This window comes from Salvia hispanica, chromosome 1 (assembly GCF_023119035.1).
Source record: "Salvia hispanica cultivar TCC Black 2014 chromosome 1, UniMelb_Shisp_WGS_1.0, whole genome shotgun sequence".
Classification (NCBI taxonomy): Eukaryota; Viridiplantae; Streptophyta; class Magnoliopsida; order Lamiales; family Lamiaceae; genus Salvia; species Salvia hispanica.
In genome coordinates, this window is record NC_062965.1 from 646,845 (window position 1) to 663,242 (window position 16,398).

At 38.1% G+C, this 16,398-nt stretch overlaps 4 protein-coding genes across 5 annotated transcripts; 1 reads left to right on the plus strand and 3 right to left on the minus strand.

Moving 5' to 3' along the window:
* Positions 1–1,598: 1,598 nt before the first annotated feature.
* Positions 1,599–2,662, plus strand: LOC125207479. Its single transcript, XM_048106850.1, has 2 exons — positions 1,599–1,971; positions 2,157–2,662. Exons 1-2 carry the CDS (start codon positions 1,599–1,601, stop codon positions 2,660–2,662), a joined length of 879 nt encoding a protein of 292 aa, XP_047962807.1.
* Positions 2,663–2,982: 320 nt separating this feature from the next.
* LOC125207512 (BRASSINOSTEROID INSENSITIVE 1-associated receptor kinase 1-like) lies at positions 2,983–5,181 on the minus strand. The gene is made up of 6 exons (XM_048106892.1): positions 5,035–5,181; positions 4,888–4,958; positions 4,415–4,522; positions 4,016–4,312; positions 3,542–3,933; positions 2,983–3,407 (listed from the first exon to the last, which is right to left on the minus strand). The coding sequence occupies exons 1-6, from the start codon at positions 5,166–5,168 to the stop codon at positions 3,093–3,095; spliced, it is 1,317 nt and encodes a 438-aa protein (XP_047962849.1). The 5' UTR covers positions 5,169–5,181; the 3' UTR covers positions 2,983–3,092.
* Positions 5,182–5,483: 302 nt separating this feature from the next.
* LOC125213900 (BRASSINOSTEROID INSENSITIVE 1-associated receptor kinase 1-like) lies at positions 5,484–8,443 on the minus strand. Of its 2 annotated transcripts, XM_048114701.1 has the most exons (7): positions 7,982–8,443; positions 7,844–7,914; positions 7,250–7,354; positions 6,839–7,138; positions 6,646–6,738; positions 6,362–6,552; positions 5,484–6,273 (listed from the first exon to the last, which is right to left on the minus strand). In XM_048114701.1, exons 1-7 carry the CDS (start codon positions 8,113–8,115, stop codon positions 5,977–5,979), a joined length of 1,191 nt encoding a protein of 396 aa, XP_047970658.1. In that variant the 5' UTR covers positions 8,116–8,443; the 3' UTR covers positions 5,484–5,976. The 2 variants fall into 2 exon arrangements, with proteins under 2 accessions (XP_047970658.1, XP_047970650.1); XM_048114693.1 differs by having other exon boundaries at positions 6,362–6,738; positions 7,982–8,440.
* A 271-nt stretch (positions 8,444–8,714) lies between these two features.
* LOC125213869 (somatic embryogenesis receptor kinase 4-like) lies at positions 8,715–13,128 on the minus strand. Its single transcript, XM_048114640.1, has 8 exons — positions 12,876–13,128; positions 12,713–12,795; positions 11,953–12,060; positions 11,553–11,858; positions 10,917–11,305; positions 10,020–10,557; positions 9,359–9,753; positions 8,715–9,118 (listed from the first exon to the last, which is right to left on the minus strand). Exons 1-8 carry the CDS (start codon positions 13,022–13,024, stop codon positions 8,807–8,809), a joined length of 2,280 nt encoding a protein of 759 aa, XP_047970597.1. The 5' UTR covers positions 13,025–13,128; the 3' UTR covers positions 8,715–8,806.
* Positions 13,129–16,398: the final 3,270 nt, after the last annotated feature.

The following is a 16,398-nucleotide window of genomic DNA, read 5'->3' on the forward strand; positions in this document are numbered from 1 at the left end:
ATATCTAGCCTTGGAGTCGAACCAATCGTGGTTCCAAGCGATTGTCGAATGGGTGATCGCCGGAGCCGGACATTGTGTAGTGTGGTGGGAATTTAGATGAGAGAGTATGAGGAAAAAAGATGAGAGAATGTAGATGAATGATGATAGAATAGATGAGAATGTGATTTTTTTTTTTGTGTTGAAGTGGAGGTATTTATAGATGAAAATGTGAATTTTGGGAAAAAAAAATTGAAAAATAAATTAAAAGTGGGTAGAAAGCGGATATAATTTTTTTGGGAAGTGGGAATAATATTTGTTTTATTTAAAAACATTTTTTTAATTAAATTTTGAATTTTTTTAAAAAATAAAATAAAAAAATGAATTTGCCAACGGCATAGCCGTTGGCCAATCAGAGCGTGCCACGTAGGGCTGCTCAGCGGCACGGACGTGCTCTTAGCTAAGAGCAGCGCCGTGCCACTGGCACGGACGGACGAGGTCCAGCGGCGGACGGACGGCAACGTGCTCAGCAGTACGGACGGACGAGCAGCGTCCCTGCTACTGCTGCGGATGCTCTTAATAGAGTGAGAAACAAATGTCCCTAATACAAAGTAAATGAGTAGAAAATTAAATCTCCCTCCTCCTCCATAAAAGGAATAGAGTGAGAAAATGTTAGTATTATAAAATTAGCAGTCTTTGACTTTTCATCAATTTAAAATTCAGTTTGTTCCATTTAGAGTTTGTGAATAGTATATCCAGCACTCAATAATGAATGGGCCCAACAGATCTGGGCTGCCCTAACTCGGCCCAAAAAGTATTAGCCTTGGGCTAGTACGTAGGCTAGCCCAAACCAACCCAAATATGAACATACCTCAAATATTTTGTTACTAGTTTCATTTCACATTTTGATATGTTCACTTGGAGTAGTATTTATCTCATTTCATTTCTACGTATAATAATTAGATTCATCAATTTATACCACTAATTATAATATAGACATGGGGTTGGATTGCTCGACACAGACTCGTCAGCTCGATTTTTGGGTTTCCGAGTAGAGCTAAAGCCACTCGACTCAAAACGACGTTTGATGGAATGGATACCGAGCATGCAAGCTTGCTCCAAATTTTCGAGCAACATCGCTCACCAATGGATATTTTTTATGAAGTTTGGAATATTTTTATAACTATAATAATTAAATTTGAGCTGTTTTTTTTTTTGTGTAATTTATAAAATTCAGAATATTTTGCAAATAGCTCCAAAGTTCGGATTGTATAATACAATTAACCCTATTATGAACTTATCTTTGCACTTACACGCGGATTTTTACCTTTTTTTTATTTTGTTTTCTTTATTCTAATTTCCTTTTCTTGTGTAGAGAAAAAATCTTCTTCTTTCCATATATTCACTCTTTCCTTGTTTTGAATCTTTTGACATACTATATGGTATTATTAATAGTTCCTTATTAAAAATATCAACTAAATTATGAATTTCAAATTATGGAAACATATACCGAATTAGGCCAACAAACCCTAGTTATTTATATATCATATATGTATCAAGACTTCATCAATAGCACCATTCTCTTCTTTGAGTACTTTTCCATTACAATCAAACACATTGCAATGAACTATGATATTATGCCAGAGATTCTGTTGTGTCTGCCCGTACAATCCCTCATGAGATTCCGAGCTGTCTGCAAAACCTGGGGCAATCTCATCGATTCACAGCGTTTTCAAAAACTGCACACTCGCAACAACGACAACAACAAACCAAACGACACGGTTTATCTACAACTTGCTCATTCCAACGAACAAGACAAGGTATGTCTGCAAGTCACTTTTCCCAATGTTGGACATCGAGTGCAAAAGGAACTGTCGGTAAAGCTTCAATGGGATCGGAAGTCGCTATTGGCGTATAAATTCGACTGTTTTAACGTCTTATCACTTAGGCTAGTTGACGCAGTTAAGGGTCTAATCTGCATTAACCCAACTAAATGTAAGGTGCCCATAGCCATATGCAATCCGTTTCTAGGGGAACTCAAACTTCTCCCACTTACGCCATCTAACCTTCCAACTCCTCGTGTAAAATATACTCCCGAGAGGTTGCAATTGGTTTCGACAAAGATTACAAAGTAGTGCAGTTTTTGTCATGTCACGAACACCGCTCTTTACATGCCCAAGTGTACTCAAAAAGTACGGATTCTTGGAAGGAGTTGGGAGACGTCATCATTGATGGTCTACGTTTTGACTTTGTTATTCCCATTAAATCCGCGTGCAAGAATGGCTACTTTGTTCACTGGTACGCATATGTGAAAAGGGTGGAAGGAGATGTGCAGAAGATATTAAGCTTCGATATGAAGAATGAAGTGTTTCGTGAAATCACGTTGCCTGAAGATAATACTTATACTTATACTAATATTGTTGGCAGCACCCGCAGATTATACTCTCAGATTTTTGCCGAAGATGAGCACTTGTTCCGTCACTTTAAATTCCAGATTCGTGGAAGTGATAACTCAGTGAAGATTTATGAATCGAGATGTGAAGGAAGTGAACTGAGTTGGAATCATGTGACGAACGTACGAGTACCCCTCTCGGGCTCTGAGGAGGTACCTCTCTGCAGGACTAGTTGTGTGTTTTTCATGCACAAATCCAGTGTTTTTGTGTATGATTATAGTGCACGCAGATGAATCTGCGTGCAATCCATCACAGACTTTATGTATGATTGTCGCAGAGTTATTGCCATGGATGGGATTGTTGAGTATAGAGGAAGCTTCGTTTCACTTTAGTCTATGAATAGAATCAATAATGGTTATCCATTTACTTCATCATTTTTATGAACTTTAATGTCCTAATTTTGTAATGATTTTCTTTAGCATTTTGATGGATTTCTGAGATAGGGCATGGTCTCTTTATTTATGATTTAACCAGCATCTCTTTCATTGTTTCTCTTTGGGCTATATTGGTCTATAATACCACAATTTTTGGTCGAAATTTAGTACTATTTCACATTAACTTAAAATTTGGTTGCAATATAAGAGAAATCGAACAAAAACAATGTAGTTTACGGGAGTCGAAATAAGGTGGTTTCATTGCAAAAAGCTGAAGTGCTTGCCTGATTCATCTGGGGTTGGATAGTTCCTCAGCCATAGTCAAAGAACAACTATCAAACATCATCCATCCTGCATTGGTAAGGACACCACTCCCAGGGGTTACAAATTTTCTATGCCATAAGAATTTTTCCCACCTCTCATCGCCTTCGCCATCTTCGATCATTCTCACAACTTCCGACATCGTTGGGCGTTCATGTGGATCATCTAGTGTGCAGATGAGAACTAACTGAAACAGCTTTTCCACCTCTTCTTTTACAAAATCTCTTTCCAAACTTGAATCAACCATCACTTCAAATTTTTTCGCCTCGTACATTGTATACACCTATAAAATTATGTATACAAAATTATAAATGTGTATGATTGATTCAAAGAGTATTTGAGCACATTTATGAAAGAAGCAACACTAGGATCAAGTCGTTTAACTTTGTATACATACTGGGTATAGCTATGACTTACCACATCCAGTAAAAAGGTATCGTCATCGTTGGCGAGCTTACTAAGATGAGGAATATTTTGTCCAGTGATGAGCTCAAGAAGAAAAATCCCATAGCTAAAAACATCGGATTTCTTTGTACACTTACTGGTGGTGAGGTACTCGGGGGCTATATGACCAAGCGTCCCTTTTATGGCACCATCATCACGGCAGTCCGCGAATTTGGCCAAGGAGAAGTCAGCCAAGACTACTTCAAAGTCCTCATTCAACAATATATTTGCAGCTTTAACATCGCGGTGAATGATAGTTCTGGCGCATTCGTCATGCAAATAAGCTAAACCTTTTGCAACCGCGAGTGCTATTGAGTTTCTAACTGGCCAGTAAAGTTTACGTGTCCACACATCACACACATCACCTGTTAAAGAGTTGAAGAAATAACCAATTATGTACCAAAATAAGTAATACAGTACTACATAATAGGAGTTGAGTGAGCTTACTTCTTAAGCATGATGCCACACTTCCATTCTGCATGAAAGGATAAACAAGCAGCTGTTCTTCTTGTGTAACGCAAAACCCAATAAGTTCGATTACATTACGATGTTTTACAAGGCACTCCATTTCTAGTTGTAACTCGATCACTTGTTTTAATTTTTTAACAGCCACTACAGAGCCATCTTTCAGTACACCTCTATATACTGTACCTTGGCCACCACGTCCAATGACATTTTCTTTGCTAAAATTGTTTGTTGCACCGAGTAGCTCGTGTAGGGAAAAGCTCTCAAGTCCATCATACTCTTTATCAGTAGTCAGAAACAATTAAGTTACTACGCCGGCATTCAACATGTGTCTATATAGCTATATGCAATATGTATACAGCAAGCTTATTTGCAACTAACCCGGAATGCCAACCAAACCTTTGTGCAGACCACAGTCCTTTGCTTTCCTTTTCCAACGCAGAGCAGAAAATAGGTTCCGCGATATAGTTTTAGAAGCATTTTTCCTATCTGCAATGGCTACTTTGTCAAATTATTGTTACCATTTTTTCCTTCTTTTCAGACCGATGTTACTCTCTCTGTTTCAGATATGTATTTATGCACTTGGAAAGGTAACAGAGACTAAATTTACTACCACATCCTTGTTTTCCATCTAAACTGAAAGATTATGAATTACAAAAATCTTTACGTAAGAGTACATTAAGGAAAAAAGATAATCTAACGCTCGTTTCACAAAGAAGGACTACGATATTGGAGCTTATGACATGATTGCCTTTGGGATTTTCTGTGTGTTTCTACTAAGACAAAATTTAAAATCTAATAGTTGTAAGACTACATCTATGCATCAATCAAAATATATAAAATCTCAAACTAACCTTCGATGATAGAGTCGTTTATAACTGAAAGTTGATGAGATGCTGTGGAAACAGGTCTCACACTTGAAAAACTGAAAGATTAACTTAAATAACTGTCAGTTATGTTATCTGAAAAACTAGACACTTGCAAAGTTAACTTGCAATTACCTGAGAGTTACGTCGGTATAATCAGAAGCAATGGTGGAGATGGAGTTTTGATGACAGAGTTGCCATATCTGCTCTCTCTTCACCACTGCTGTCACCAGCCTCTCCCAGTTGTCCCGAGATGACGAATATGACATCTTTCACCTTATAGTATACAGAGAACACTGCACCAGTCTCTCCCAGTTGCAAATTCAGATGAAATTGCAAGCCTTCTCAGAAATTAAATGAATGTACCTTTTTAACTTTACAGCAATTTATAAATTAGTGGAGTGTGACTATGCCAATGCCAGAAAAAGTAATAAGGCTTTATCTTTTCATCAATGTAGATATTATTCCCAAGTCTTGTATGATTTTAATTTATTGATTTCAGTGAGTATTAAAACTACCCTCGTTATATGAAACTACAGCAGTAACATCAAATAGAGGTTGAGTATTCAAGTAACGAATAAAAGTTGAAATATGAAACTAAAGCTGCCCCCCAATGAATTCCTTTACCAATACACCGAAGCTTAGCCATCCCGACCTGACCCAAAAAGTATTAGTTTTCGGCTAGTGTGCTAGCCCAAATCAGCCCGTACATGAACGTACTCTAGTAGTAGTACTTTTCGTGGTTGGAGAGAGCTCAGGTTGAGACCCTCCCTAAAATAACCATGGTTCGAATAAGACTGGGTCGGGCCAGTTTTGACAACTTTGCCGGATAGAAGCAACAGAGTTTGCAACTAGTCTCATACTATTATATAGGCTTATAGAAATTTAATACACAGTACATCGATGACATTCTACTAACTTTTCCAGCACATTCCTTCACATTTATAAAAGATGCTCGTTGTTTTGGCAGGCCCTTCTTTTTTACGATTCAGACGATGAGAAGAAATCATGAAAACTGAAGCACTTTCCTGAAATCATCTGGGACTGGATAGTTCTTCTGCCACAGTGAAAGAAGAGCTATCCATCAACATCCATTCTGTACCGAGAGGGCCAGAAGGGGACAGGGGTTTCTATCATATTCTTTCTAAGGAAAATGTCACTTCCAAAACCATGTGATAAGAATTCTTTCCACCTATCGTCTAGGCCATCGATCATTCTCACAATTTCCAACATCGTGGGACGTTCATCTGGATCATCTTGTGTGCAGCTGAGAACTAACTGAAACAACTTCTCCACCTCTTCTTCTACAAAATTTCCTTCAAGACTTGAATCAACCATCACTTCAAAGTTTTTCCCATTGTAAATTGTATATACCTATAAAATTTGAATATGCTTTGAGTATTTGAGCACATTTATGAAAGAAGCAACACTAAAATCAATTCTTTAACAATATAATGCTTACCATCTCGAGTAACCTCATCTTGTGAGTATTGGCGAGCTGATGAAGAGAAAGAATATTCTGTCCTGTGATGAGCTCAAGAAGAAAGATCCCATAGCTAAAAACATCGGCTTTCTCTGTACACTTACCGGTGGAGAAGTACTCGGGGGCTATATGACCAATTGTACCTTTTACTACACCATCATCGCGGCAGTCCATGAATTTGGCCAAGGTGAAGTCAGCCAAGACTACACTAAAGTTCTCATCCAACAATATATTTGCAGCTTTAACATCGCGATGAATGATACCTCTGATGCATTCTTCATGCAAATAAGCTAGACCGTTTGCAACCCCGAGTGCTATCGAGTTTCTAACTGGCCAGCCAAGTGTAGGCTGTGTCCCTAGAGGCATTTAGTTCACACATCAGCATTATATAAAAAATACCGAAGACATACAATCATATAACAAAAATAAGCACGTAAAGGAGTTGATGAAGCTTACTTTTTAAGCATGATGCCACACTTCCATTCTGCATGAAAGGATAAACAAGCAGCTGTTCTTCTTGTGTAATGCAAAATCCAATAAGTTTGATTACATTACGATGTATTACAAGGCTAGCCATCTCTAGTTCTGCCTCGATAACTTCTTGTTGTAATCTTTTAACTGCCACTAAAGAGCCATTGTACAGTCGACCTTTATATACTGTACCATGCGCACCACGTCCAATGACATTTCTGTTGCTAAAATTGTCTGTTGCAACGACTAGCTCAAGTAGGGAAAAGCTCTCAAGTCCATCATACTCTTCATCAGCAGTCGAAAATAAATAAGTTACTAAGCCGGTATTCAAAATGTGTCTACATAGCTATATGGAATACACAATATGCAATACATGCATACAGCAAGTCAACTAACCGGGAATGTCAACCAAACCTTCACGCAGATCGTCCTTTGGTTTCCTTTTCCAACGCAGAGCAGAAAATAGCTTCCGTGATATAGTTTTAGAAGCATTTTTCCTATCTGCAATGGTTACTTTGTCAAATAGAACTTACAAATTTATTGAAACTTTTTTTTTCTTTCTTTTGATGTTACTCTCTCTGTCCTAACAAAATTATAGTCCCTTTCTCACAACTTCAGATCTGAATTTATGAACTCGGACAGATAACAGAGAAATAAATTTACTACCACATCCTTGTTTTCCATCTACACTAACGCTTGTTTAGCAAAGAAAAGAACTATGAATATGGGATGCAAAAGAACAACAATTGATTATTATTTAGAAGCATATAACTTAGATGTTTATGACAAGTAGTTTAACTCGTTATGCTCTGTTCTCTTCAAGATTTTTGAGCTTATGACATGTTTGCCATTGACATTTTCTGTGTGTTTCTACTAACAAAAATTTAAACCACATCTCATTTTTCAAAGCTTCCATCTATCTAATAGTTGTAGACTACGTCTATGCATCAATCAATCAACGACCGATATATATAAAATCACAAAACTAACCTTCGATGATAGAGTCATTTATAACTGGAAGTTGATGAGATGATGAGGAAACAGATCTCAGACTTGAAAAACTGAAAGATTAACTGAAATAACTGTCAGTACTGTTATCTGAGACTTACAAAGTTAACTTGCAATTACCTGAGAGTTACGTCGGTGTAATCAGAATCAATGGTGGAGATGGAGTTTTGATGACAGAGTTGCCATATCTGCTCTCTCTTCACCACTGCTGTCACCAGCCTCTCCCAGTTGTCCCGAGACGACGAATATGACATCTTTCACCTTATAGTATACAACCAACATTGCTCCAGTCTCTCTCCCAGTTGCCATAATTTAAATGTAATGCAATGCAAATTCAACTGAAATTGATAGCTTTCTTCTCAGAAATTGCTGCGAAATAGAAATGAATGTGCCTATTGACTTTTCAGCAATTTAGATGAATGGAATGCCACTATGCCAATGCAAGAGAAAGTATGCATATTAGAATAAATTGGCTTTGACTTTTCATCAATTTAGATATTATTCCAAGTCTTGTTTGGTTTTATTTTGTTGAATTTAGTGAGTAGTATAACTACCCTTGTCATATGAAACTACAATAGTAACATCAAATAGAGGTTGAATATTCAAGTAACAAATGGAAGTTAAAATATAGAATGACATATAATGCACAGTTCAAGTATGCATATTGAGTTTTATGAACACACTCTAATAGTACTTTTTGTGGTTGGAGAAAGCTTAAGTTGAGACACTCCCAAAAATGACCATGGCTCGAATAAGCTTGGGTCGGGCCAGTTTTGACAACTCTGCCGGATAGAAGCAACAGAGTTTGCAATTTCTCTTTTTATACTCATAATACTAGTGTCATACTATTGTATAGGCTAATAGAAATTTATTACACAGTACATCAAACACATCAAATGTAATGCAATCAATTAAGTACATGATGATTGAAATAAAATAGCATGATCATCTTGGCCCAGATAGAACTTCGTCTAAACCAGAACTATAAATGTCATTACCACCTATCAACTCGGAATTGGGATAAATGTTGAGAGGATACTCTTCTTTTCTGACTTCTTCCTCAGACCACTCAGCCGAGCCACCACCAGATTCCAACATCCTTACCACATCCGACATCCTTGGACGTTTGTCTGGGTCGTATTGTGTGCAGAGAACAGCTATATTCACCAGCTGCTTCACCACTGCCTCCATGGAATCATCTCCACCATATTTGTCAACCATCGATTCCCATCTTCTATCTTCGTAATTTCTTTTTACCTGAGATTAGATGTATGAGCTGTGTTTGGCAGTGAAAATATTAAACATGGCTAAATCATCTCAAGAAATTCCTCTCCCCTACCAAAAGGGTGCGTTTGCTTTGAGGTATAACGAAAGGAAGCAATGAGTTTGTGATCGTTACTTTAAGTGATGAACATATGCCTCATTATATAATCCCTAGGGATAAAAAATAAACACGCACTTAGAATTCATAGAATAAACATAGAAGGCAAGACTAACCCAATCAGCACACATCATGTCTCCATCATCAGCTATGTCAAGAAGATCGATAGTTCTCTTCCCTGTGATGAGCTCAAGCAGAAAGGCTCCATAGCCAAAAACATCAGTTTTATCCGAACACTTGCCACTAGCAAGGCACTCGGGAGCTATATGGCCAATTGTCCCTGCTACAGTTGTGGTAATATGAGTCCTGCCGTAGTCCACGAATTTAGCCAACTTGAAGTCAGCAACAACTGCTTCAAAGTTATCATCTAACAATATATTTGCAGCTTTGACATCGCGATGGATGATTTTCCTTTGACATGTATCATGCAAATAAGCTAGACCCCTTGCAGCACCAAGTGCTATGTTTCTTCTCTTTCGCCAAGTGAGAGGAGGGCATGATTCATCTCTCCCTGAAATCATTCAGCAGGCTTATCAGAAATGCGACATACGTATTGAAATACAGTGCATAACATAAGAAAACGGAACAATTCTCAAAATCATGACCATGTACCACCATGATATATAATCTTAGACAATGAGAACCTATTATAATAAAATAACCTCTTAAATTAGTTATAGACATAAGATGCAAATATATCTAAAGAGACTAGAGGAATGGCTCTGTTCTTCGTAAACATACAAACATGCTATTTTAACATATGAATAACAAGCTTACCGCTTAGCCATGATTCGACACTTCCGTGGACCATCAAGCGGAAAACAAGCAGCCGCTCTTCTGGTGTATGGCAAAATCCAATCACATGAACAAGTTTTGGATGCAAACAAATTCTGCCAATGTCTAACTCTTTTTTGAAATAATATTCTAGAGACTGTGAATTGTATCTCTTAACAGCAACTCGCGAACCAACCAAACAGCCTGTGTAGATCATATTAAAACCATCTCTACTTATAATTTTCTTGCTAAAGTCCTCTGTTGCAGCCATCACTTCATGTATGGTAAACCTCCTAAGATGTGCAACTTCAAAATTCTTGTCAGTGAAATCTATCTCACACTCTTCCCACCTCTCAAAAAAGCCATTTCCAACTTCTAGCATCCTTACAACTTCTAACATTGTTGGACGTAACTCTGGATCAGTTTGTGTGCAGATCAGAGCTATTTGCAACAACTCTCCCACCTCTTCATCAACCATATACCATTGGAGGTCTGCATCAATCATGGTTTTCCATTGTCCCTCCTTATAACTTGCCTTCACCTGGTATAGAGTTGTAAATATCGATTTCAATCAAAAGAAACCAGTAGGGAGAAGACGTCATAAATGCCTTATTATAGCATGTTCTAAGGGGTTTGGAGAATATAATAGTATCGTACACAAACGCTAATTTAAATATGAATTAGTAAACAAGGATCATAAGAAGAATTATTGCTTAAATTCATCTCAATAGTCTTTTATGTCATTTCATTAAAGTGTTTTAGCTTTCAATCAGTTAGCAGCTCTTTAAGCTAATCTCCATGATGTCCGTACATCTGAACTCTTAGATATGTGCACATTTTGGAGAAACATAATCCTTCTAAACAGCGTATTACTAGAATGAGTTGAGAGCCAAGACTCACCATATTAAGTAACACCGCATCACTTTCACTGGCACCCCGAGAAAGACCATAACTTTTTTTTGCTGTGATGAGCTCAAGAAGAAATACTCCATAACCAAAAACATCAGTTTTCACTGAACACTTACCAGTAGCAAAGTGTTCAGGAGCAATATGAGCAATTGTACCTTTTACCGGAGCAACAATGTCACCATTGTCGCAATCCACAGCCAAGCTGAAATCAGCTACAACTGCTTTGAAGTCTTCATCCAACAATATATTCGCAGCTTTAACATCACGATGAATAAATTTCCTTAGGCATTCATAATACAAGTAGGCTAGACCCTTTGCAGCACCCAGTGCTATCCCTTTTCTCACTTTCCAGTCGAGTGGAGGCTGTGCCTCTTTTCTTTCTGGAGTCAGTAAGTTTATTAGGAACACAGAGTATACACAAAAAAATTCTAAAACAGCAGCATAATATAATACAAACTGTCTAACAATAATTTAATTTTCTGCCAACTACTACATGGCATAAAGAGTGTAAAAAAGAAAGAACTTATACATAGATTCTAACAGTCTGCAAAAATGCCACTCTGAGTGCTCAATGAATCATAATATCCTTATCAAAGAAAACTTGAGCACTAATGAATATGAGTTTACCTCTCAAACAGGACGCTACACTTCCATTAGACATGTAAGGATAAACAAGAATCTGCTCTTTTTTATCAATGCAAAACCCACGAGCACGGATTACATTGCAATGTGCAGCAATGCTTGTAATTTCCAATTCTATCCCAATGCTTGCACCAATGTGTAGTCTTTTAACCGCCACTAAAGTGCCATCTGCCAGTCTACCTTTATACACCGTACTAAATCCACCACGTCCAAGGATGTTTAATTGGCTAAAATTGTCTGTTGCAGTGAGTAGCTCGTGTAGGGAAAAGCTCCGAAGTCCAAAATGATCCTCTTCATAAACAATTTAAGAGAATTAAGTTACTATATCTGTATCGCTAGATGACATATGTATGAAAAGCTCATTTCAAGCTATTTTGAAACTAACCAGGAATTCCAACCAAAGCTTCATCCAGAGCATAGTCCTTCGGTTTCCTTCTCCAAGGCACAGCAGAAAACAGCCTCCTTGTAAAAGGTCCAGAAGCATTTTTCCTAGCTGCAATTATACTACTTAGCTTATAGTTCAACTTAAAATCAAAATTTTAGGAACAGAGTTCAAGAAAACTCTCAAATACCAGTTCAAAATAGCCAGTGTGAGGTTGATGTCACAGTTCAAATATCCCCTAAACTTTAAAGAAATTTGTTTGAAAACTTCAAGAGTTCTAATATACTCATAATGACAACTTAAAACACTAACGGTGCATGGAAAAAAGAGAATAAAACATGTACTTTCATCATTTTCCCACTCTTTTCACGTGTCCGATAATTTTCCTCCGGCCCGAGCAACCTTTCCCCCTCCCCCCTTTTCACTACAATTGTTTTCCATTTTTCCACCCTACAGAATATATGATAAAAAAACAGAGTGATACTAATATTTTCCCATATCTCTCATGATCAATTTACTACCAGAGAGAACACACCTAAAACAGTAGTTAGCTAATCAATCTAAGAATCTTCATCTACTTCCTTCTTTAGTTTCTTATACGATATTCCATCCATCCTAAAAAATAGTCTACTTTTGCCAATTTGGATCGTCCACCAAAATTAGTTAACTTCCATTTTTAGTAGGTAATTCAATTGAGAGATCATTCTAAATTCTAATGCCACCAACGATTCTAAATCGAGCTATCAAGCGGTTGTAGACAAACCTTCAATGCCAGAACTGCTAGCAAGCTGAGCTTCACGCTGCTGCGGTGGCACGAAATCACTCTTCAAACTATTCCTCGAGATTCTGAAATGAATTCAAATTTAGCTATCAGTCATAAACATGCAATTTACACCCAAAATTGAGATGAACAGAAAATAATCCACCTGATAATTTCTTCACTGGAATTAGAAGGTCTTTGACTGTTAGATGAAATGGTGGTGAAGGAGTTTTGGTGGCAGAGTTGCCATATTTCTTCTCTCTTCACCACCGCCGCCACCAGCCTCTCCCAGTTGTCTCGCGGCGACGACAGCATCTCTCTTCAGCTTTGAACCAAATTATTAAAATCGGATTCTGCAGAAGAGGGGAAATATTTGGGAGATCATTTGATCTTCTTCATCTGTTTGATGAAATGCCGATTCAGTTTCTCTAGCGCATTAAATTTGGCGGAAATTAAGTTAGTTGAAAAGGTTGAAGACCGCGTTCGTAAGTCTAGTCAACGTCTACTAGCAATTATATAACTTATACCCTCCATTTCATAGTAATCAGAGGCGTTTCTTTTGGCAAGGAAATTAGAGCATCCGCAACAGTGCTCAAAACTCCGTCCGTCCGTGCCGGCGGCAAGGACGAGCTCGTCCGCTGCTGCGAGCTGTCCGTCCGTGCCGCTGAGCAGCCGTTGGCAAATTCGATTTTTCTTTCTTTATTTTAAAAAAAAAATCATAACTAATTCGAAATAATACCAAAAATTAAAAAAAATATATATATTTGGATTCCCAAAAAATAGATCCGTTTATGGAGGTTTTTTTTTGGATTTTTGTGATTTTTTTTATATCCCAAAATCATCTATAAATACACACATTTATCATCCACTTTTCACATCAAATTATATCTCATTCATACTTTTTCATACTAAATCATCTACATCTTCCTCTCTCACCCAAACCCTCTCTAAAAAATTCAAAAATGGATTTCACCGATCTCATTGCGGAAGCGGAGCGCGAAGAACAAGAATATTATGAACAATATCGTGCCGCCTATGAAGCCTATGTCGCCGCCAATACCCCCTGTTCCTCCTCCTCAACCAACTAGAGCAAAACGTCGCTACATCCCTCGTGATCGAGAGGGAGCCCACGAAAGGCTCGTTGCCGACTATTTTTCCGACCAGCCGCAGTATCCAAAAGATTATTTTCGGCGCCGTTTTCGCATGTCAAAACGGTTGTTTATGCGTATTGTCAACACATTGTCCACCCGTGTTGAATACTTTCAAGAAGGTGCAGACGCAACCGGTCGGCAAAGTCTCTCGGCGTTGCAAAAGTGTACTTGTGCCATCCGACAACTTGCTACTGGGCAAACGGCTGACCTCTTCGACGAGTATTTGCATGTCGGTGAGTCAACTGGAATCCTATGCCTCAAGAGTTTTTGCGACGGCGTTCGTTCTGCTTTCGGCGAGGAATTCCTTTGGGCACTGATAAACTCGTAGTTTAGCAAGTGTGTAGGATGTTTGAAAGTGCATAATTGAGTATTTTGTAGCACTTTACTTGAGTTTTCATCTATGATCCTTTATTTTAGTGTTTTGATGAGTTTGTCGAGTTTTTGTAGTCACAACAGGTGGAAACAGACGAAACTGGTACCAAAGCAGGAGGCCGGGCGTTTTTATGCTCCAGACCGGGCGTTTGTCCTTCCGACCCGGGCGTATCCTCAGTGACCGGGCGTTTTGCACAATCCGTATGTTAAGAAGAACGCCCGGTCGGGCGTTTTGTTACTCAAGAATCGCCCGGCCGGGCGAATTGCTCGTAACTGCTGAAATTCTTCTATTTTCGCCCCGGGTATAAATAGGACCTAGGGTTCAACTCCAGCACACTTTCCACACGCCCCCAGAAGCAGTTTCCACCTTTGAGAGCAGATTGAAGCGACAAAGAGTCCGATTCATCAACAAGTTTGAAGACGAAGACGATTTGCCCATTCAATTCACCCTTGGGAGTATTTTTATTAGTTTACTATGTTCAAATCTCTTTCTATGGATTTCTCTTGTGAATTTGCATTGAATATGAGTAGCTAAATCTTTTGTAGAGTTTTGGTGAAGACTACAATGAATGCTTTTGATTAATTCAAGAACTGTTGATTACCTTTGCTCTTGTGTTTTCTTTGTTTCGTTCTTGTGCCTTTTCAATTCAATTACTTAGCTACCAATTGGGTTTGTTGTCCTAGTTTGAGTAATCGAGAGATACCCAATTAGGATTGATAAAAGAATGAACAACACCTAGATAATTTACATTCGAGAGAAGGAATTCTAGAGTGAGGGCTTGAGCCTTTTGTTTTAAGGAGTTAATTGTTAAGTATTAGAAGGAGACTTCAATATTAATGATTGATCAACTGGTTAAGTGCACTCGAGAGAGGGCTTAGTCTAGACTAGCGGCTTTCCTAGTAATCCTAGAGACTTTAATTGGGTAATCGAAGTTATTGAATTGTTCGCATCGTGTTCGTTGTAGTTGGATCCAAGGCTCTACCGTGTTCTCTTATTTGAAACTTTTCTTTGTTGCGTGCTTTTAGCTTGTTTATGTTTATTCGTTTTTTTCAAAATCAAAACCAACCTTTCCGGATTCTCTAGATAGTAGTCAAAATCGGTTCGTGGTACTTGAGTTACACAATTTGTCTTCGTGGATACGATACTCTTGACTTGCCTATGCTATGATAGCCCCGTACACTTGCGGGTATTTCTCGTGTTAAAAATAATTCGAGTCAGGCACCCACCACCGACGATTGTCAACGGTTGTTTCATCCCCTTCTCGGCTTTGGTACGTTAAGAATATCGCCGACATCATGTACACGTGTATTATCTTGCATAACATGATTATAGCTGACGAAGGACCGAGGGCGGCTAACTTTTACGACAAGGATGAAGCTGGAAGCTCAACCACGAGGTCTCCCCCACGCCGAGGTGTGCATACGACGGTGAACGAGAGGATCGTAAGAAGACACACAATGCGCAATACAAGAGCCCACACTGAGCTACAAAAAGATCTAGTCAATCACATTTGGGAGAAATTCGGCAACGAGTAGTTAGTCTTTTTAATTTTATGGATTTTAATTATGTAATTTTTAATTTTTAGGATTTTTATTATGTAATTTTTAATTTTTAGGATTTTAATTATGTAATTTTTAATTATTTTGTAATTTGTAATAGTATTCCGGGTATTTTTAATGCATTTTAATATTGTGGAAATGTTATTATTTAAATTAAATAATAGAATTGTCGGACCCTTGAGCTTGTTCTTAGCTAAGAGCACAGATGTGGGTGTTGTGCTCTTAGCTAAGGACAAGGAGTAAAAGTGGGTCCGGGTCCTTAGCTAAGAGCACGCATGAGGATGCTCTTAAGAAAAATTGTATTAGGTGAGTTAAGTAACCTAAAGAATAAAGTGGAAAATGAAAAAGGTAGAGAGATAAATAGATAAAAAAGTAAGAGAGTAAAGTTGGTGTGGAAAAATGTGTTGACTCTTACTAAAAAGAGAAATGAGTATTACTATGGAACGTACCAAAATGACAAAATAATTCTATTACTATGGAATGGAGGGAGTATGACCCACAAAAGATCGGCTGGTATCTTCCCTCTAAACACTTCCGGCCCGGCCCAAAAGGCACCAAGTCCAAAGTGCTGATCCACCAGTAGTCCAGTACAACTTATTTTTGTGT

Coding starts and splice junctions, on each gene's coding strand:
- LOC125207479 (XM_048106850.1), top strand. CDS start 1,599: ATGAACTATGATATTATGCCAGAGATTCTGTTGTGTCTGCCCGTACAA. Junction 1,972..2,156: donor CTGCATTAACCCAACTAAAT/GTAAGGTGCCCA, acceptor TACATGCCCAAG/TGTACTCAAAAAGTACGGAT.
- LOC125207512 (XM_048106892.1), bottom strand. CDS start 5,168: ATGTCATATTCGTCATCTCGGGACAACTGGGAGAGGCTGGTGACAGCA. Junction 3,934..4,015: donor TGTGGCATCATGCTTAAGAA/GTAAGCTCACTC, acceptor ACTCTTTAACAG/GTGATGTGTGTGATGTGTGG. Junction 3,408..3,541: donor ATACCTTTTTACTGGATGTG/GTAAGTCATAGC, acceptor ATAATTTTATAG/GTGTATACAATGTACGAGGC.
- LOC125213900 (XM_048114693.1), bottom strand. CDS start 8,115: ATGTCATATTCGTCGTCTCGGGACAACTGGGAGAGGCTGGTGACAGCA. Junction 7,355..7,843: donor AAATGACTCTATCATCGAAG/GTTAGTTTTGTG, acceptor TAACCATTGCAG/ATAGGAAAAATGCTTCTAAA. Junction 6,739..6,838: donor TGTGGCATCATGCTTAAAAA/GTAAGCTTCATC, acceptor AAATGCCTCTAG/GGACACAGCCTACACTTGGC.
- LOC125213869 (XM_048114640.1), bottom strand. CDS start 13,024: ATGCTGTCGTCGCCGCGAGACAACTGGGAGAGGCTGGTGGCGGCGGTG. Junction 12,796..12,875: donor TCCAGTGAAGAAATTATCAG/GTGGATTATTTT, acceptor AATTCATTTCAG/AATCTCGAGGAATAGTTTGA. Junction 9,754..10,019: donor TGTCGAATCATGGCTAAGCG/GTAAGCTTGTTA, acceptor GAATGATTTCAG/GGAGAGATGAATCATGCCCT.